The sequence below is a fragment of the Staurois parvus genome, unplaced genomic scaffold (genome assembly GCF_062004578.1).
Source record: "Staurois parvus isolate SC_StPar_1 unplaced genomic scaffold, SC_StPar_1.0 ptg000078l, whole genome shotgun sequence".
Lineage (NCBI taxonomy): Eukaryota > Metazoa > Chordata > Amphibia > Anura > Ranidae > Staurois > Staurois parvus.
Window position 1 is genome coordinate 7,918,521 of NW_028317874.1, and position 21,967 is coordinate 7,940,487.

Consider the following 21,967-nt stretch of genomic DNA (forward strand, 5'->3'; position numbering starts at 1 on the left):
ATGTTTTTAGTAGCTGTGCAGTATCTTACCACATACGCAGATGTAGTAATATACCGCTTACTGAATTGCCTTTTCTGTTCGAAGTTCGCGGACCGAACAGGGGTGTGTTCAGCCCATTACTACTCACAACCCCCGATCTCCCATTGTGACTGCACCCACTGTCACAGTTCAAATACAGCTTGGCCATGCAGGGCTCCGCCCACCAGGCCCCATCTTTCATTCAGAGTTCTGTGAATGAATGAAATCAAACTACCATCAGCCATTGCGGCTAATGGCTTGTAGTTCTCAATGGACTTCGAGGGCACTGGTAAGTGCTCTTGTAGTTATTTTATCCTCCTGTATTTCAGTAAGTTCCATTTGGGAGGTACGGACAGAGAGCTACACTGACAGTCTGCACGAGCCTGACACTAGATCGTGGGTGCAATGCTTTACAGGCTTCCTATAAAAAAAATGCACAATTTTTTACCTGAAAAAAATATGCATTTATTATTTTTTTTTAAAAAGGTGAACTTAGCCTTTAATCTACAGGTCACATTTGCAGAATGGAGATGAGGAGGTTATTTACAAAATGAGATAGGCAAAGACTTGATATACAATTCACATATAGACAGGATAGAGAAGAGATGAACAGGTGAGAAGGGGATGAAAGGGTTTTATAAAAACAATCCCAGAACCAGGTAAAAACTCTCACCTTGAATCTGCTGCTGCTGATACCTTCATTCCTCCTCCTCCTCTGTTGTGACACTGTCCCAAGATGGACTAAGGACTATGGGATGTGTAGTGTGCATAGAGCAGTGCACATGACCACAACTAATGTGCAGTGTTTGCTTCAAACACATAGAAGTGAGCTGGAAAAAGAGAAATTCGGGAGCTCAAAGTAAACGTTAAAAGAAAGCAGAAAAATACAGTAAGAAATAATTTCATGAAAACTAGATTACAGTGCTATTATGTAATGGATGTATGACCAGGGGCGGACTGACAACTCATGGGGCCCCCGGGCAATAGGGGATCATGGGGCCCCTGTGTCCTTGTCCACACTCAGAAAAGCCTATAAAAAAGGTACCAGGGGCATTTCATGGGGCCCCCTACTGACCCCAGGCCCTCGGGCAGTGCCCGAGTGCTCGAATGGTCAGTCCTCCCCTGTGTATGAATTATTTTTGGAGAATAAGGATATCACTTTAATTGTGCACAACTACCAGTTTTTTCCTGCCTTCTTCTGCACCAAAACTGCTGTGCATTGTGCAGGGTTACATAAATGGACTTTATTCAGCTCAGTTAATTGTGCAACTGTGGTTGGACACAAATGGATCACTTAGTGGAAGAATGTGGCAGGGAGAAAATACATGGTGGCTGGAACAACTAATAGCCTGTAGAATCATTTCAAACCTGTTGAAAATGTAAAGCAGCCCAGTGGGAATATGTTTAGATATATTCAAAGTTGATGACTTTTGAAGTGGACTCAAAATTATTCTTCTGCAGAACATTTCATGTATTGTGCTCAGAGCCAGATTTAAATCTCAAGATCCTGCTTAAAACATTTTTTTATCTCAATCACCTCTAGGGTTTTTTCTCACAAAGTAGTTCCACCCTCTTCAGCAGGAGACCCATAAGCAGATTCCCTGCTGAATCAGAGCTGAATGGGATGAATAGCAGTTTTTGTACATCCATGCCTGTTCAATTTGTGCCTGGCGGATATGGGTAGACCTGTAATAGCTCTATAGGTAGCCATATGTAAACAGACTTGTATCCATAGGCTACCTCCTATTTCTCACATTTAGGTCTGAAGAAATGGAAAAAGGCGCAGTTCTTTACTTTTTCTCCCAGACCTAAACAGGCTCTGAGGCAGACGGCTGTAAATGGAAACAAGTCAGTTTACACCCGCCTATCCATAGACCTGCATGCAGCTTTTGATCTCATTTGGGTGTGCCAGAAAAAGTGACAGGCGGACCTGATCAGAATGTCCTTGTAAAAATTGCCTTTAAAGCGGAACTAAACCCTCCTATGCTTTTTAGCCAAGGAAGCTGCCATTTTAGCTTCTATTTGATCTGCAACTGCCATGGTTCTGTTCATGTGATCAGTTATAACAGCAGCTATTTGATGGTTTGACAGTTTGTTTGCGAACACAAGCAAATGTGACAGTTAGCAATCCAGGCATGCCTTGAATGTAAATGTCACTTTAAATTTTTTTTTTTTAAAAATTATTGTTTGAATGTATCAATTACTTAAGTTGCTGCACCTGTAAACCCTTTATGAAACAAAGCAATTTTTACATATTCAGCAATAACTTATCCAGAAATAACTGTCCTAACTGAAATAATTAAGATATACAGTATATAATTTATATATATATATATATATATATATATACATTTATTTAGAACAGCCAAGGCTTTCTTTTGGCAAAAATGGTTTGCAAACTTTATTTTATTGTTATTGCAATCTATAAACAAAATACTAAGTTGACCAGTATTCCTTTTAAAACAACTAATTTTACTATCGATAAATTTCCCAAATGGTGACATGCTATATAAAATTTTCTGCACCACAACATGGCCATGACAATGTGTATGAACCTGAGCGTTTATCATGTCAGCTTGCATTTAGGTTTGGAGGTGCAAATAAAACAAAGAGTACCTGCCTATTTTTACTACCACTTTGCCTGACATGTAAACGAGGTCTAAGGCAGGCCACACATTATACATTTTTATACACAGTACATTATATATTATACAAAATGTGCAGATTCCCCCATCCACACATTCAAGGTGAATGCGGGAATCACTCTTGTTGTGCTATTGTGTTCTCACAGAGAGGAACCTTCTCTGCTGTGAGAACACAATGATCAACATTGCCAGCTATAGCGGGTGGCAATGATCAATCAGGAAATACCAGACAGGCTGGTTGTACAGAATCTGATCGATTGATCGACTTCTGTACAACCAGGGTGCCCATACCCTGATGAACCTGCCAAATTTCTATCCATGTATGGCTGGCTTTACTCTGCTCTGTGTCCTACTGAAATATTACCAGGTGAACAGCAGAAATTAAATTTTTATTCGCTTTTAATAAACACCATCTCAGCTTGCCAAACAATTTTTTCAGTTGACGTGGTCATAACAGCGAGTTTAGTTTCACCGAACAAAAGTACATTGATATGACAAGGAACATTCCCACGCTTCATAGCGTTCTAATATTATTTTCTCATGAGAACACATTTGACAGTACACAGGTACACAGGTGTACATCACCAACAACATCTCATAAAAGTTTCTGGGTGTGGCACACTGATCTAATTATGAACCACAACTTCTGGAAAAATTCAGAAAGAAATATTATGGTACATCTGCACATACGTGAATTGAAAGGACCTATGTGAATGGGCTTATGTTTACTTCAAGCAGGTTTTTCATTCTTATACAAGTCTATTAGAATGCACAAGTCACTTGAAGCACCTTGTTCAGGAGGTGAACTGCAGGCCACATGCACCTGTAAAGGTATTCTAAAGCTTCATTCACACCTATGCAGATGCATGTGTGTTTTTTTGCAGTTTCGCCTGTTGCATTTAGGGCAACCCAATTGTTTCAATGGACTACCCTTTGCGTGAAAATAGCACAAAAGATGTGCATGACCCATTTATTTTAAATCACATCACACCAACATGCATGCTTTGTTGCCATGTGTTTTGGCATGTGTAAAAAGTGTGGGTAAGCAAGGTGCATTGGGGTTTCATTAGGAAATCCTGAAGATTAAGAATTAATGGCACTGCCAAGCGCCCACAAAGGGATGCACATATTTGAATGCTGTAGGAAGAAGCATAATTTAGCGCACATTCCCGCAACACAAAAGTGTGAACTTAGCCTAAGGGCTTGTTTACACCAACCCACATACTAAAATACATGTGCATGGTGTATATAGTGTAGGGGCAGTGATGTGGTGGTGTGATGTGTTGTTACAAAGCATCACACTCAGGGGCGGACTGACCATTTGAAACTCGAGCATTGCCTGAGGGCCCGGGGTCAGTAGGGGGCCCCATGAGATGCCCCTGGTACCTTTTTTATAGGCTTTTTTGAGCTTGGGCAAGGACACAGGGGCCCCATGATCCTCTATTGCCCGGGGGTCCCATGAGCTGTCAGTCCGCCCCTGATCACACTGTACTTTTTTCCTTTCATTGAAGACACTTCATACAACTGTATGCCCCCCAGCTCATTGTGAGTTGCGGTGATGTGTGTTGCTTTGTGCTGTGCTGTGTACAAATACTGTACATACATGTTGCATTTTTACACACTGCACACTACTACACATGTACTGTATGGTATGAACAGAGCACATAGAAAACAATTGTTTTTATGCATCTTTGCTTTGAGCCTGTGATCTATTCAGACCAACACAGTTCAACGTAACATTAGCGAGCCCTAAACGATCTCTATAGTGTCTGAAACTGATGTCAATGGCACAAGCCTGATGATGCCGACACAAGTTCATACATAAAAACTGTACATTTCAAAACATATCTAATTTTAATATGTTTTGTGTCCATGCTTTTTGTTTTAGGTGCAAATTAATATTATTATTTATTACAGGTACTTATATAATGCTGTTAGTTTATGCAGCGCTTTTACATATATCTTGTACATTCACATCAGTCCCTAACCCTCAAGGGGGTATACAATCTAAGGTCCCTAACTCACATTCATACATACACATACTAGGGCCAATTTAGACTGGATCCAATTAACCTACCAGCATGTCTTTGGAGTATGGGAGGAAACTGGAGTACCTGCAGGAAACCCACACAGACACAGGGAGAACATGCAAACTCCAGGCAGGTGGTGCTGTGGTTGGGATTTGAACCAATGACCCTAGTACTGCCAGGTGGAAGTGCCAACCATTTATCCACTATGCCGCCCCTGTGAACTTTTACTTTATTTACCTGCTGGTCTTCTAAATAATTGCTGCAGGAAAATAAAAATAAATAATAGTTCGGCTGCTGAATATCAGGGCCCATAAGGTGCTGCTCTTACTTCTGCTTCATTGCCTTGCTGCATTGATCAGCTCCGGCAACTTGCAAGCTTTTCTCAAAGCTTGCACTGGGGTCAGCAAACCTGCACAGCACTCAGACTTGGTGATCGGAAGCTTAAGCCCTGAACACTACCAAGTGGGAGTCAAAAAAACTGTAAAACGTCTGCCAGGTAATTTGCTGTTGTTTGTGTACGGTTGGGGAAATTTGTCTTTACTTCCTGTCCTGGAGATGAAAAAGGAAGTTAGAGGGAATATCCCAAAGTTAGGGGAATTTCCCACTTTGACAGTTCTACCCATTAGAAGATTTTTTCTTTCCTACTTCCCCTTCTTGGGACCAGGGGCGGACTGAAAACTCATGGGGCCCCGGGCAATAGGGGATCATGGGGCCCCTGTGTCCTCACCTACACTCAAACCACACCCAAAAAAGCCAATGAAAGGTACCAGGGGCATCTCATGGGGCCCCCTACTGACCCCGGGCCCTCGGGCAGTGCCCGAGTTGCCTAATGGTCAGTCCACCCCTGCTTGGGGCAATTCTAAAACTAACACTTTGTAAATTCTGAAACCTTGGATATCTCCTCACTTACTTTTTTACTTCTTTCACCAGTACAAATAGAGAAGGGAACTTCCCCAACGGGGACAAAAACTGCTATATAACCCACCTCCATTCTATTCAAAAATGTAAAGTAGAGTTCCATTAATTTTTTTTCTTCCTCTATTAGCAATGCCATTTTGTTGTACTGTTGGATATATATATATATATATATATATATATAAAACATTTTTTTAAGTTTGTAAATACCCTTAAATAGTGGGTTAAGGCAGCGCTTCTGGTCCCTGCCGCCTAGGCAATGACGTAATAAGGCGATTCTCAAGGTTTCCTGGGATATCGGGTCTTCTATCCAAGGAGTCCTTGCGAATCTTAGTTAGGAATTAAGTGTCATTACTGCGCAGGCGTGAGATTGGGAGGTGCATGCTGGGATAGCCAGCAGCACCTAATCCCGGAAATATAGATCTGTGGGCTCCAGATGCCCACATTCTTCATGGTGGTTTGCCTGCTTCCTAGATCGAGGTAAAATATTACTTTTTATCAACTAAAGAGCAGGATATCACATATACCTTTATTCAATTATTAAAAGGAAAGATGAAATAACGGGAGAGCTGTTTAAAAAATTGTTATGGGCACTGGAGCTCCGCTTTAAAGTGGATCTTCACCCAAGAGGGAACTTTGGCTTGTTTGTACCCCCCCATCCCCATCCACTGGCACATTTGGCACTTTTTTTGAGGAGGAAGGGGAAGTGGGTACCTTATTTTGACAGGTAACTGCTCTCACTTCCACTCAGATACGCCGCGACAATCTGAGTAAAAACCTTGGCCCCCCCTTCTTCCCCTTCAGCCTTTTGGGACACTTCACAGGTCTCAGACTGCGGGACCATTCACAAAGTGCACTGCAGTTCACGCACACACAGTAGGAAATCAGCTGTAAAGCTGCAAGAATAAGAATTGGCTCGGATGAGGACATTGCTGGATTCCTGGACAGGTAAGTGTACCTATGTTAAAAGTCAGCAACTACAGTATTTGTAGCTGCTGAATTTTAATTTTTTGGGGGAGAGCCTGGAGCCTCGCTTTAGAGGGGAGCTAAACTTAATTTTCCTTCAATGGTCCTTCACCGCAGCCATCATCTTCTGCTGGATGATGGTCTTCAGCTGTCTTCATTGGCCAGCATGGGATGACATCACTCCTGCACATTCACAGGAGTTTAGTCATTCCAGCACACAGGTACTGTGCAAGAATGCAAACTGGGGAAGAACATGTGCAGCTCAGGGCAGAAGTGTATGTACCACAAGGCAAACAAAGCATTTGCCTAGGGCGGCATTTTTCAGGGCGGCAGCAGCATTTTTCAGGGGGGCATCACTGTCCCCTGAAAGAAGGAAAGGAAGAAGGGACACACGCAGCACATGGACCAGGTGGGACCTGAGAAAGGCTGCGGGCTGCTTGATGGTGTATGCAGAGCCTGACTCTTGTTCCAGAGTTTTCCGGATCTGTGAAGGTGAGAGTCTTTTCTCTTGTCGGGGTGGGGGGGAGGTTGCCAGTGTATGGGGGGCGGTGGTAGTGGAAGGCTCTCTCGGGTCAGGGTGGGGGGTGCTGGGGTGTTGTTGGTCAATGGGGGTAGACAATTTTTGTGTTGCCTAGGGCAGCATGAATCCTAAATACACCACTGGCTCAGGGTACATTCCACAGAATACTGCAAGCAGGCAGGTAGGTTTCTTTTTATTGCAATAGAGACATTGCATGTCTCTTCTGCAATAAAGCGCCTGTCTTCTCGCAAATTTTGACAGTGACACTTAGGTTTGGCTTTAATAAAAAAAAACTTTTGCTTAGAGATATACTTTAAACTCAGGCATACTATGGCTCCTGCTGTGCCGCATCAGGCTTATTATTTTCTCTACAGATTTCCTTAAAACAGGTATAACAACTACTATAGCACAGGTCCATAGCAGTACTGTCACTGCTACTATTAGGTGTCTGTTTTGGTCTTGAGCAGTTACTAAGTGCCTGAATTGTTTGTTCAAATATCTCAGCAACCATGCTGTCCTTAGATCAGATGCAGGAAGCACAGAGATCCAAGTCTTTCTTAAAGAATATTCACAACATAGGCAATACATTGATTGCCTTGCCCTCTGATCATGTTTCTGAAGAAATGCTCTGAGTATTCAATCCTAGCTATCATCCCACTGGCGGTGTGGAATATTGTCGTCAATATCCTCTTATATTTTCCTAATGAAGATAGCATTTATGCAGCAAGCAACCAGCTCTCTAATTACATCTGGTTTTTTCAAGGAATCTGTTTTGGGGGCATCATGGTAAGCACTGTATGATGTGGGTCTTGTGTGCATGAGAAAAATGTTTTACCATCATTTTAGGAAGCCACTTCACCTTCACCTGACTCTAACAGTGCAGCCATGCTGTTATTTAGCTGTAACCGAGCTCTAGGCACCCAGAAGATACTTTTTCAGTAAATAACTTATTTGCTTCTATTGTTGAGGCTGATTTATTTAAAGCGGAGCTCCACCCAAAAGGGGAAGTTCTGCTTTAAGGACTGCTCTCCTGCTCCCCATTAAGGATTGACACCTTTGGGGGGTACCCGAATTTGACAGGTACCCACTCCCACTTCCAGTCCAATTGCCTAGGTGATTAGAAATGGACGGTGTCCTCCCTCCCTACCTGTAGTATTTTGGGACACGTGACAGGTCTCAGAAGACTACAGGACCATTCATGAAGTGCCGCACTACTCATGCATGCGCAGTGGGTACCCAGCTGTGAAGTCGCAAGCTATCACAGCCGGGTGCCCACACTGAAGATGCCGGCCTCCTAGAATACAGGATGGCCGGTGAAACAGACTGTGGGGGACACACCGCAGGACCAGGGGACAGGTGAGTGGCTGGCTGTTTTTTAAAAGTCAGCAGCTACAGTTTTTGTAGCTGCTGAGTTTTATTTTTTGACAGGGTGAGTGGAACTCTGCTCTAAGTATTTCTAAATATATTCACACTGTGGATATGTGTAAAGATTCACTTTAATTCTCCCATCATGTGAAAAGAAAATCCCTGTTTACCTATTGTACATTAAATAATTAAAGCAAATATTCACATCATTTATAGTGTGAACATTCCTAATTTTTTTTAGTAAAGGAATTGTAATTAGACAAAACTGTACTAAAATATAATTGGCCTTACTTTACCTTTCAACTTGCTGAGGTGGGAACGAGGGAATACAAAATTACAATATGGGTATTTGGGACACTCTTCAGAGATTTGTCTTCTATATGTGCAGCAAATGGTCCAACTTGAAACAGATTTATGTAGATTCAGATTATGTAGATATGTCAGTAAGGTGAATATTAATCAGTTCTAAAATTTCCACACACAAAGTTTTGTCCCAGACAGAATTTTGACTACAACACAACTGATCATAGCGATCACATGATTACAATGTAAACAAACAGTTTACATTTCATAATTTATATTTACTTTATCAAGAAAAGTGACAGGTGAAATGTATGTTATGCTTGTGCAAAGAAAATCAGATGCTACTTTTAGGTTTCTAATAGTATAATAGTCTTGTCCATGATACTGTTCTTTCCTTTTTCTTTTTATCCCAATGAAAATTATTAGAAGACACTGAAAGCATAATTGAAACACATGCTACAATAAAATGACTGTTTTATTGCCATCTAGTGGCCAACTTGTAGTATACACATGTCAATTGGTTTTGTTCTTGGACTTTGTTGAATCATAGGCTTAAAGGATAAGTTCACCTTTTTGACAAAAATAATAAATGCACGTTTTTTTGCAGGTACAAAAATGTGCATTTATTATTTCTGTCTGCAGAAGCCTTGACAGCATTGCACCTGCAATCAGTAGATCACTGATGTCATGCAGGTCTCCTGCAGACCTATCAGAATATCTGCTTGCCATATGGGATGTACGAGCAAGCAGATATACTGACAGGAAGCTTCAATGAACTACCACGGTGCTCCACAGTATCTGACAGATAGTATGGGGAAACTCCTCCTCGTATTATCTGTCGGGGGGGGGGGGGTGGCGGGCACGACTGCTGCTATGGGAACATGTTACATATTCCACCGTAAAAACAAAACAACATGTAACCTGTTCTAAAGGTGAACTTATCTTTTAAATTATATTTAGACTTTTGAAGACAAATAAGGATAACTAATCATTTATATTTGTTACATTTTACCATTCACATAGCATAACTTTAATATTTAAAAATTGTTTCTTATCTTTTTAAATGCCCCTTTCTGTAAAATCCTATTTAGGTATCCCTTGTTGTGCAATGTTTAAGAAGGGGCAGGGGAGCTGTGTTTGCCATATTTAATTCTGTCTGCACTCTTGCTGGCAGATTTTATTATCAGTTGTTAAATAGATGTGCAGAATTTTCTGTCCTAACACATGTTTAAAGATCTCAAGACATTGTATGTTAATGCACTGTGTCTCAGTCTTGTATATTCTGTCTGTCCCTTATCTCCAAACTGACATCTTTTCAAAGTAGTAGAAGCTGCTGGTAGAGTTCTATGTATAATTCCGCTCCAAAGAAAAAAAAAGTTACAAATATATTTTTGATATTATTTCTAGGCATTTTGTGTGATTTGGAACGTAAAAAACATATAGTGGTGGGGTTCTCAAATTTAACTGCAAAGGTGGAAATACACTAAAGGTGATAACTCACTGTAAATCATAGGTAAAGCTTGAATTAATTGTAATAGACAGGCATTACTCATTTGTTGCTTGCTGAGATGGAAGCCATCCCCTTCAGCACCACTGTCCCCAGCCACTCACCATTTATCAGCTGAAGCTCCTTGTAGACCACTTCTTTCACATGGCCCATACCATGATACTCACAGGCACAGAAGCAGGTGGTGTGACAGGTGAGATATGCTTGCCTTCCCTGCACAGTATACCATTGTATAGGTTGCAAAGTGAGCAGAGCAGTCAGGGATGGGATGCATTGGCTCTGAGTGGAGCAGTCTGGGCAGGGTTGCATTGGCCAGAATTGTAGTGGCCTGGATGGATGGATGGATGGATGGATGGACGGATGGCTGGGGGGGGGGGTCTTGGAACAGTCCGAGTGAGGGTGGAGATAAGGGGTAGGAGAGCAGGCACTTGGATAGGCTCAGTGTTTGGGGTATGGCATGTAGGGGGGTAAAAGGGGAAGGAAATCAGGCACTTGGGACATAGTAGTTTGGAGGGGATGACTGCTCAGGGAGTTGCACAGTATTGATTGGCCAATAAAGAGAAAGAGGTGAGGGGGTGAAAGTGGAAGGAGGAGGAAAAACCTCCACCGAAGGCAGAGTTTCCCAGTGGCAAAACAAAACTCTGATCCTCCTCTTATCCTCTCATCTTCCCTTATCCTTCAAGGGAAAGCAAAAGCGTAGTGTCAAAATGACACTCTAACTTAGCTTTTATAACATGAAGAATAATAAAATCACACTTAAATGCAATGTTGTACAACATGCGGTCAGTCAGTTTCTTCTGAATTCCAAACTGATATAAGAAAAACAGTTATGGCAACCATGACCATTTTTTGATGTACTACATCATTAGTAAACAGCTATTCAGAAGGTAACCTGTGTTTAGTGCATATTGCTAAAATACTATATAAGTGAACCTATTATAGGAAATACAAGGATTTTCAGTTCTGACCACCCCCTGAAAATAATTAAAGGCTTTGTATACTTTCCAATATTTTTGTTGTTTTAACCACGTATTGGTGTAGTTTTATTCCCTGTGCTGTTTGTTTGCTTTACCTTGTAATGACAGGCTCACATGTAGCGGTTGCAGTTTGTAGTGTCTTTCTTTGCTGACTGATTCCCTTATGTCTATGGTTTGCTACTAATGCACAAAATACAGTATAAACAAATAGAAATCAGATCAAAATAGCTGCTGGCAGAAACAATCAGATAAATTGTGTATCAGTAATGTGAATCTATATTGCCGTGCTGTAAACTCAACAAGTGAATAACAAATACAAATTATAAAGCAAGATGTAAAAGTGTTTGTCCCAAATAAAGTGAAATACAGTCCAAGCTTGTGACTAATGAAGGAAAGAGAATTTTCCAAACTTGTAAACAATACATATCTTCCAAACCCCAAAGTGTGCCACCACCTTGAATATACAGAACTCTTAGCAGAACAAGTGGACTCTTTGTACATAAAAAGAGTCACTTGAGCTTGTGTATCAATAGGGTCATCTACAGGGTAACATGCCACCTCCGAATCTCCGCATTAGGTCACCAAAATACCATATCCAATAAAGCAAGGTATTCAGCTATGACATATAAAGAAAGTCAGGAATGCCAACATAGTGTAAAACTGTATGCAAAATGTATTAAAAGAAAAACACTAGCCACTCACATAGTAAAAACAACAAGCGCTTGTAATAATTAAAATATTGGTCCACGGAAATGTAGTGGTTACTTCTGGGTTACAACCTGCATGGTGACGTTACAAGAGATAGCTCCACCCCATCCTATGCGTGTCACATCTGACATCATCTGGGGCGTGGAAGCCATGCTTGTACACAACACTACTTATATCTACATGCAATAGGGAGGAACTTTGCATAGAGGCGGACCAAATCACTATCCAAGCCTCACTTTGATTTTAAACATGGCCGAAACACATCTTTTATCCAATAGCAAAACTAAAGTGTGACCTAAGCCTCAATATGGAACAAAGGAAGCTGGCAAAGCCTCTTTGTGTTTTGATAGATGGTCAAGCCTTAATGTGAAAACTGGAGCATACCAAACCTACGTTTGATGTTATAGATGGCCAAGACTCTAAATGAGTGGAGCCCAAGCCTTGTTTGCACAAAATGGTAAATTAGACTGCCGACATGTAACTAAAACCACAATTGTTTCAAATGTGGTTTTATTTACATGTCAGCTGTCTAATCTATCATTGTGTGAAAACAAGGCTTGGACCTCACTCATTTTGCCAAAGTATCTTGCTTTATACTTTGTATTTATGTTATTCACTTGTTGATTTTACAGCGCAGCAATGTAGTTTCACATGGTTTGTTAAAACTAGCTTGTTCCTATTCTCCAAAGTGACAAGACAACCTCTTGTTCGGGGTCAAACAATATGCAATGGATGTGTTACTAACCACTATCATCTATGTGGAAGGGCTAATTTAAGGGAAAAAAACCCTTCTAACTGCATAGTGAACTTTCTGTGTGTTTTTGTTGTTCTGCCTGCTTGTGGCTGTGCCAGAGCTAATTACTGCAACTGCAGAGCACTAAACTGAGAGAACCAGGGATAATGGAATATATACTTTCTTCACAGGAAGTGTCGGTTATCAGACCATAGACAGAGGTCAAACATTAACCTGTGCAGTGCCATGCCACAAACATAAACTTCAGACACAATGTGAATGTTTTTTCTACTTTATACTGTACGTACAGGGCATAAAAACAACACCATGAAATAACATGATCAAGGCACATCTTGTCCAGGTGAAAAACACAAGGTGCAAGTAGGAAGGTTTATAATGCCTTTAACTGACTGTTATGCATCTGTAGCATTACCCCCTTAGGAGTCGGTGAGTTTTGTGTCCCCCTATAGTCCTGCACAGCCAGGCAACATGCATTCTCTTCTGACCTTGCACACAGGAGACAGTAAACAGTCTTTGAACTTTGTTTTATGTTTTATTAAGGGGTATTGAACTTGGATGGGGTAGAGGGGTGAATGGGATGTCCAAGAGAACAGTGAACTGAGGACAAACTCCTTAGCAACTATGTACAAGTCCGTTAGACAGCAAAGTCTCTTGTTTGGAAGAGCTCTCCAGCCCTCCAGGTGTGCCACCTCAGACCCCAGATGAATCCTCCTCTCCATCCAGCTGCCTGAGGGAATCCCTGAGCAAGGGGACACAGAATCTGCCACCTTTAGATTAGCAGTCCCAGATGGGGCTAGTCAAGTTTCTCAACTGAATGCCCTCTCCCCTTATCGGTCCCAGGAGGTGCAGGATTGCTCACTCAGTTCTCTCCTGTGAGAGCTGGTTAGGTTGGTAGCTGCCTTTAGGACTCCTCCTGGGCTGGCTCCTTCCCTGATTCCACTGGGCCCCCTCCCAGACTCCTACATCTCTGCCTCTCACTCCATCTTCCACCTGAACTCTCCTGCTCCTGAGCAGGCTCAATCACTTTTAAAGGCTGTCCTGGCTCCTTGCCAAACCTCCTGCTTGGGGATTGGCCAGAGTCTTCTAAGCATGCAGGTCAGCATCTCCTCACCCCTGCCCACTGCTTCTAGAACCTTCTCCAAGTTTCTAGAACAGGGGGAGGTATCAGAGAACTGGTCTCACAGTCCTGACCTAAAATAACCCTCTGACTCAGCACAGGCTGCTATTAAGCCTTCGTAGCCGACAAAAAACCTAGCAAACTCCCCTTAGCTACCTAGGTGGGTGCTACACTTCAGTGCGGACATTTTAATACTTTTGGAGTGACTGCCCTGGAACCTGTATGCAGATCAGAAAAGTAAAAAAAAACATTAGAACTGCATAATTAGACTTTAGAGGTACCAAACACACACATATATACAGGTGAAACTCGAAAAATTAGAATATCGTGCAAAAGTTCATTTATTTCAGTAATGCAACTTAAAAGGTGAAACTAATATATGAGAGACTCATTACATGCAAAGCAAGATAGTTCAAGCCGTGATTTGTCATATTTGTGATGATTATGGCTTACAGCTCATGTAAACCCCAAATCCACAATCTCAGAAAATTAGAATATTACAATCAACAAGAATTGTACATAGAACAATATCAGACCTCTGAAAAGTATAAGCATGCATATTTACTTAGTACTTGGTTTGGGCCCCTTTAGCAGCAATTACTGCCTCAATGCGGTGTGGCATGGAAACTATCAGCCTATGGCACTGCTGCGGTGTTATGGAAGACCAGGATGCTTCAATAGCGGCCTTCAGCTCTTCTGCATTGTTCAGTCTCATGTCTCTCATCTTTCTCTTGCCAATGCCCCATAGATTCTCTATGGGGTTCAGCTCAGGTGAGTTTGCTGGCCAATCAAACACAGTAATCCCACGGTCATTGAACCAGGTTTTGGTGCTTTTGGCAGTGTGGGCAGGTGCCACGTCCTGCTGGAAAATGAAGTCAGCATTCCCATAAAGCTTGTCTGTGGAAGGAAGCATGAAGTGCTCCAAAATCTCCTGGTAGACGGCTGCGTTGACCCTGGACTTAATGAAGCACAGTGGACCAACACCAGCAGATGACATGGCTCCCCAAATCAATACAGACCGTGGAAACTTTACACTGGACTTCAAGCATCTTGCAGTGTGTGCCTCAATTTTTTTTGCAAAGCAGGGTTTAATAACAAATATTTTATATCTCGATTACTTACATTTATTTTATTTATTTCAGATGATCATTATAGCCACAGTACTTTTACTTGTGGATTTCTATAAATGCTGTACATCATGCTGCTCGGGGAAAAAGAAATATAATGTAAATTTTCCAGTAAGTATAAATGTGAACTATTTATTTTTCTTTATTTAGATATGGGTCTCATTTATAGTGCAGGAAGAAAAAATGTCTGCCTTTCTCATAGAAAACATTTGATTGCTGCAATGTTTACACAGGTACCTTTAGGCTTGGGGCTGTTAGTTTCTATTTTCAAACATTTGCCACCTTAAGCAAGATAGTGTTTAAAAAGCTAAAGCTGAACTCCAGGAAATGAGCCACTTTTTAAAATGTACCAAATTGCTATGGGTCAAGTCCAACGAAGTGCATGCCACCTTTTAGACTTATCTCTTTGATTTATAGTTTAGATTTTTATTGAGTGCTGTGAGCATAGCTTGTTATATTTTGGTAAAGCTATCTCTATACTTTTAGTGCTCCACCCTGCAAAATCGTTTGCAGCTACTCTGTCCGCCCCACCTCTCTTGTTGGCCAGTCAGGAAGCACTTTGTATTATGTGTGGACCCATTCACAAAATAAATGGAGGGGCAGGCAGAGTCGCTGCTTTTCAAGAAAGCAGCATCTCTCCTGTGAGAGCATCAGGAGTATAGCAATAGCTGTACTTGTGGTGCTCAGTAAAAGCTGTCAGTTATAGATAAAAGAAAGAAGTCTAGGAGGTGGCATACAAGTCAGCACATTTTAGGAAGTGTCTCATTTTCTGGACATCAACTTTAAGTTATAGTTAAGCTTAGGATCAGCACTACACTGTTCTCTGTGTTCTGTGCTCTTGACTCTGAAAACTAATATGCTACATTGGTTTGTAATCACCTAAACTGAGCATGCATGTTCACAACAGTACTGAACCCACAGTCAAAGTAAATATAGCTGAACAAATCCTAAAGTGTGTCTCTCCTGCAGTCGGCTTAAAGCAGAACTAAAGAAAACTATGAGCAGGCAGCTGCATATTGCAGAAGAGACATGCTATGTACTTTCTGCAATAATACACACTTACCTGTCTGTCACAGTTTTCTATTTTACGTACAATAAGCTGCACATGCACAGCTCAGTATGCACTTCAGAGACACTGTGCCAGAATGACTGTCTACCATTTGCATGTATGGGATGACGTAATCTCCACCATTCAATTAATCGCTTCCCGACCGCCCTATAGCAGAAGTACTGCTACATGGCAACATGGATGTGCAAAATCACGTAAATATATGTGATTTTGTATTTCCAGGTAGGGGGTGCCCTATCCGTGTCGCTACTGGGTCTTTGGCATGTCAATCACTGGGTCCCGGCCACAGATTCTCGTCCGGGACTTGGAGATCGTCGGCGGAGCTGACAGGGGAGATGTCTGTGTGTAAACAAAACAGTTCCCTAGTAAAACATACACAGTTAACCCTTTGATTGCTCCAGATGTTAAATCCTTCCTGCCCAGTGCCATTAGTACAGTGTCAGTACTTTTTTTTTAGCACTGATCACTGTATTGGTGTCACTGTGGATGTCAATGACAGTTATTCAGTTCCCTCCCAATGTCAGAATGCTCACTGCAGTCCCGCAATAAGTTGGTGATCGCCGCCATTACTAGTAAAAAATTTTTTTTCAAAATTCCAGTATATATACTGCCATTTGTAGACAATAAAACAATATGTTTTTTAGCAAAAAATCAAACATATTGTTTGTTTTTTTTTTCAAAATTGTCGGTCTTTTTTTGCTTATACTGCAAAAAAATACAAAATGCAGCAGTGATCAAATACCACCAAAAGAAAGCTCTATTTGTGTGATAAAAAGGACATACATTTTATTTATGTACAACGTTGCATGACCGCGCAGTTATCAGCTAAAGTAACACAGCGCCGTATCGCAAAAAATGGCCTGGTCAGGAAGGAGGGTATATCCTCTGGAGGGCAAGTGGTTAAGAGGCCGAAAACCTGGCACCCAGGGAGAAGATGACAACAGCCAGCAAGGGATGTAACTGTTGCATCACTCAAAGATTGAGGTCAGTATACTCATGAGTAAAGTTCCGCTTTAAGAATGGACTTTCTCTATAGATCCAGTCCTCAAATCAGGACTTGGGAGCAAATCACACTAAGGGCCAGTTCACACTACATGCGTTTTAGTTGCTTTTTTTCCACATCCAAAACGCACAGAAAGTAGGTTATATGGTTGTCAATGTCATAGTTCACATCAGTGCTTGCAGTTCCAGTTGCAGAAACAAAAGTAGAACATATTGCATTTTTTGTGCACAGAACTGTACTGGAACACAGTAAAACACATCAAAAATGCATTGGAATGCACCAAAATGTACAAAAAGCACACTGGAATGCACATGTCGCTATTTAAATTGAAGAAAAAGAGGGGAAAAATGAACTGGAATGCATAAAAAATGCACTGGAACGCGTCAAAAATGCATAAAAAATGCATCAGAATGCTCCAAAACGCGTAATAAATGTGCATGCAAAAATGCATCTGGAACACATCTGGACTGCATTTCTATAGTGTGAAACGGTACTAAGACAAGGTGGTGTTAAAATGGCTGCGTTAACAAAATACATAGTCTGAACAGACCCTAAAACTATACCAAGATTTAAAGTAGAACTTACTAAGCAACCTTGCCATTGCAGAAAAATCGCTAAAGCATCAATACCTTGCACAGAGGACAGTTATAGCATGTAACAGAGAAAATGTACTAGGACAATTGAGCCATTGAAAACAGAAGCATGCATAAATGTTTAGATAAAAATCCTCAACTGAGAGAAATGATGCAAATAGTAAGACATAGCACAGTATAGTTTTTTAACATCCTCCAGTTAAAATAAATAGATATACTTTTTCTTGTTAAGTCAAACAGTACTTCAAACACTGCTGTATTAATGTGTTTTTCAGAAGCTGGGATCCATGACGTTTGCTGCCCTCGGTACATTGTTTTCAGCGTACACTTTGATAATCTCTGCTTTGGGAATAGTACAAGGTCCATACTGCAGGACAATAGATGGATGGAAGTACCCATTTACCAACACTGCCGGGGGGTACTGTATTATTTTCTTTCATACAAAAGTATAAAACATTAACTACTGTATGAGTCCTTCCACATGGGCATTCCGATCAGGTCGCCTGTCAGTTGTTCAAGCAGACCTGACTGGCAGCTTCATTTGTCCCTATGAACAGGCAGATGTAAACAAACCTGTATCCACTAAGTCTGTCTTGGCCCAGAAAAAAAAAAGATAAAAAAACAGAAAATGATCCTTTTCCATATTTCAGACCTAAATGTGACGGATCAGACGTAGCTAGATGTAAATGGACATCGGAGTCACTGGAATGTACTGGGAGCATTACTCAGTCCAAAGGGCCCAGGGGTGTCAAAGGAGGGAGGAGTGTAGACAGGTGCAGTCTACATTTCAGGTTGCTTTCATCTGGAATGGCAATGTGGCTGGGGGAGGAAGTCAAGAGAAATGTGGTTTCTCTAAGATTCACTCGGTACCCTGGGAGATTGTTCCAATGGACTACTTTAATTCCAGGTGGTGACCTTGGCAGCCATCTTGGGTCACGCAGAGTCTTTTTAAGTCCCTGCCCTGGGGTTTTGGCATGCATTCTGCGAGTGGATAGTGCAGGTACAGGACACCTCCTGTCAGGGACAGCAACAGTGGTAGGGGTAGGTTCCAGAGGAGTAGGGAGAGCGTATGGCTTTTGTCTGTAACTCAGTAAGCTCCCCTTTGGCTTGCACCAACAAGGCCACACTCCACTCTCCTTGAAAGGCTCTGTCTCCAGCTCAGGCCTACTCACCACTTACCTTCCGCACTAGTGTGAGTTCCCTGGTCGAATGTGCCCCCTCTCGGGCTGTTGTACTGTTTTACTAGTTATTCAATACATAGTTTTCTGTAATCAGGGACTCTGTGTTTTCTGCCACCGCACCATGCTTCACCTACCCAACATACCGGACACATACTTAAAGGGCCTGGATGTTAAACACTGACATCCATTCAGCTCTGATTCAGCAAGGGGTCTGCTCATGGATCCGCTACTCATCTTGGTGCTCACTGCTTACCAATCTACTAACTGTACTTTTTCCTGCATGAGTCCCAGGGCCAAACTTTAAAGTGGAATAAAATTCATAAAAATAACAAAAACAACTGCATAAAAAAACATAAAAAATGCCTCCCAGGAGCTTTATGTCATAATGTACTAGTATGCACAGCATATTAGCCCATGCCAAGTGATCCTCTTCGGTGCTCTCAGGTGTTAAGGGTGCTTCCATCTTCTCCATTCTTCCATTGGAATACAACAACCTGCTATTCTTTGTGTAGCACCCCATGTGTACCGTAGGTAAATCTAATTGGGTTCCTGTTGTAGCCAGTGAAGCCAGGGTTAACTTGTTAGAGCTAGTTTTGCAGAGCTCCAAAGGCTGAGTCTCTGTCACCTCCCCTTGGCTTCTAGAACTGCTAGAGAGTTCTAGAACTTAGAGGGCAGAGGGGCAGGGATGAGGCCTGTATATGTATAGAGTCTCCTCCAGTTCCTGGATGAGAATGGCCTAGAATATGGAGAGATGGTCCATAAATACTCTGGAGCCTGGCCATGTGGGAGCAGAGTCCAAGATCCAGCCTCCGTGAGGTAACCCCTATGCTTGGGACTCTGCCCCTAGGCAGTAGGAAGGAGCCAGAGAGGAAGAGCCAGAGATAGAGTCATCCTGGGAGCCATTGGGACCCTCCCAGCAGAAGGTCTGTTCAGCAGTCACCAGAAGTGACTGAGTGCTTAGCTTCAAGCACTACACCCCAGAGCCTATAGAGGAGAAGCAGCCAGGTGCAGTACCCAGCTATCTATCTATCGAGGGACAGCTTAGAGCCACTTAAAGCCAGCATAGTTACCCTACAGCTCTTGCTTGGGGATTCTAAAGAGAAGCAAGGTGCCTTGGTATTTTTCTACAGAGGGAAAGCACCTGCATTTAGTGTTTGAAATCCTTTTCTTTATGAGTTGCCATGTTCCATCTATCATACAGGAGGACAGCCACTTGATTTTTGATAGCAGAGAAAATTTCAAGTCCTCAAGTTACATTCAATTACAGTTCTGGGCATCCCATATCTTTCCAACCCTATTTAAGTTTATTCCCTAATAAACCTCAAACAAAACAAAGCACTTTGGACTAGTTTTTGACTGTTGAGTGAATGCTGGAAAATTCCTGATGCCTGGATCTACATGTGAGGGACAACCCAAAAAGGGGTTAGCACAACGTATACACTAATAGAAATAAATATGGTTGTACACATTTATTGTACTAATCCTGGTTTTGTTGTTTGTATACAATGACAATAAAGTATTACCTATTATCTATGTGTTTTTTATAGGTACCTTTCAGATTCTTCTACATGGTCACAGTGTCTGGAGCCTTACTTTGTGGTAGAATGGAACCTAATCCTATTTTCCATCCAAATTGTTCTCAGTGCTTTACAAGTGATCATCTGTTTCTGTAAAACAATATTTGATTTAAGAGATATATTTTGTGGGACCCACAGGATCTTAACACAGGTAAATACTAACAATATTTAATTAACATCATCAATATAGTTGAGGGGCAGCACACTGGCTCAATGGTTAGCACTTCAGCACTGGGGTCATTGGTTCAATTCCCCACCACGGCACCACCTGCCTGGAGTTTGCATGCTTTCCCTGTGCCTGAGTGGGTTTCCTCTAGATACTCCAGTTCAGGGGCAGACTGACAACTAATGGGGCCCCCGGGCAATAGGGGATCATGGGGCCACTGTGTCCTTGCCCAAACTCAAAAAAGCCTATGAAAAAGGTACCAGGGGCATCTCATGGGGCCCCCTACTGACCCCGGGTCTTCAAGCAGTGCTCGAGTTTCCAAATGGGCAGTCCGCCCCTGCTCCGGTTTTGCCCCCACACCCCAAAGACATGCTGGTAGGTTAATTGGATCATTGCTGCCTATCAGTGCCGCATATCAGTGCGGCATCATCAGTGCTGCCTCATCAGTACCCATCAGTGCTGCTTATCAGTGCAGCCTCTTTAACGCACATCAGTGAGGAGAAAAATTACCTATTTGCAAAATGTTATATTAGAAACAAATAAAACTTTTTTTTCATAATTTTTGCTCTTTTTTTTGTTTATAGTGCAAAAAATAAAAACACCCAGTGATGATTAAATACCACCAAAAGAAAGCTCTATTTTTGTGAAAAAAAATAACAAAAATTTCATATGGGTACAGTGTTGCATGACTGCGCAATTGTCATTCAAAGTGCGACAGCGCTGAAAGCTGAAAATTGGCCTGGGCAAGAAGTGGGGTAAAAGTGCCCAATAGGAAAGTGGTTAATACTGCTTTAACAATAATTAGGTGACTATGATGTGTGAATTTTGTCAGCCCTTTATTGTTTGGCTGTCATTTGCATTACATTATTACAAATAAGTTCACAATATCAGTAGTATTTTAGTAGTGTGTATTTTGTCAGTATAATCATTTATGGGGTCCAGGAATAGCGCCAGTTGCATGGTTTTAGTATGTTTTCATCCAGTAATTGGGTACAATTATTTATTTTGCATATATGTTTGCAATTAAAGGAGGCAGAAAATTAGATTTGTATAGTTTATGATTGTGATTTGTTTCAGGTTATATTGCAGTTATATTTATGTGAATATTTATTGTTAACAATTATTGTTTTATTTGCTATTAATAGAGATTAGATTGGTTATTTAAAGATGATTATTTATATAATTTGCTAGAAGCATGTACAGTACATACACACACAATAGGCATAATCATGTTTTTTTTTTTTCCTTTTGCAGCCTGATAACATATGAAATACGAATTGAAGAACTGAGATGAACCATTTTATTCCTTAAAGCTAAACTTTGGGATAAGCAAATATGGTCTAAATATAAGAGGGATATGAATTCTTCCTTGAATCTTGGTGTGATTTGTGTATTTCTTCCAGATCTGTGCAGTAACCCACCAGGA

The 21,967-nt window shown here is 41.5% G+C and overlaps 1 protein-coding gene across 1 annotated transcript; it reads left to right on the forward strand.

The window, feature by feature from the left end:
* Positions 1 to 7,639: 7,639 nt before the first annotated feature.
* Positions 7,640 to 21,915, forward strand: TM4SF18 (transmembrane 4 L six family member 18). Its single transcript, XM_089669545.1, has 5 exons — positions 7,640 to 7,880; positions 14,968 to 15,063; positions 17,893 to 18,035; positions 20,346 to 20,526; positions 21,796 to 21,915. Exons 1-5 carry the CDS (start codon positions 7,704 to 7,706, stop codon positions 21,808 to 21,810), a joined length of 612 nt encoding a protein of 203 aa, XP_089525671.1. The 5' UTR covers positions 7,640 to 7,703; the 3' UTR covers positions 21,811 to 21,915.
* Positions 21,916 to 21,967: the final 52 nt, after the last annotated feature.

Coding starts and splice junctions, on each gene's coding strand:
- TM4SF18 (XM_089669545.1), top strand. CDS start 7,704: ATGTTTCTGAAGAAATGCTCTGAGTATTCAATCCTAGCTATCATCCCA. Junction 7,881..14,967: donor TCTGTTTTGGGGGCATCATG/GTAAGCACTGTA, acceptor TATTTATTTCAG/ATGATCATTATAGCCACAGT. Junction 18,036..20,345: donor TTTACCAACACTGCCGGGGG/GTACTGTATTAT, acceptor TGTTTTTTATAG/GTACCTTTCAGATTCTTCTA.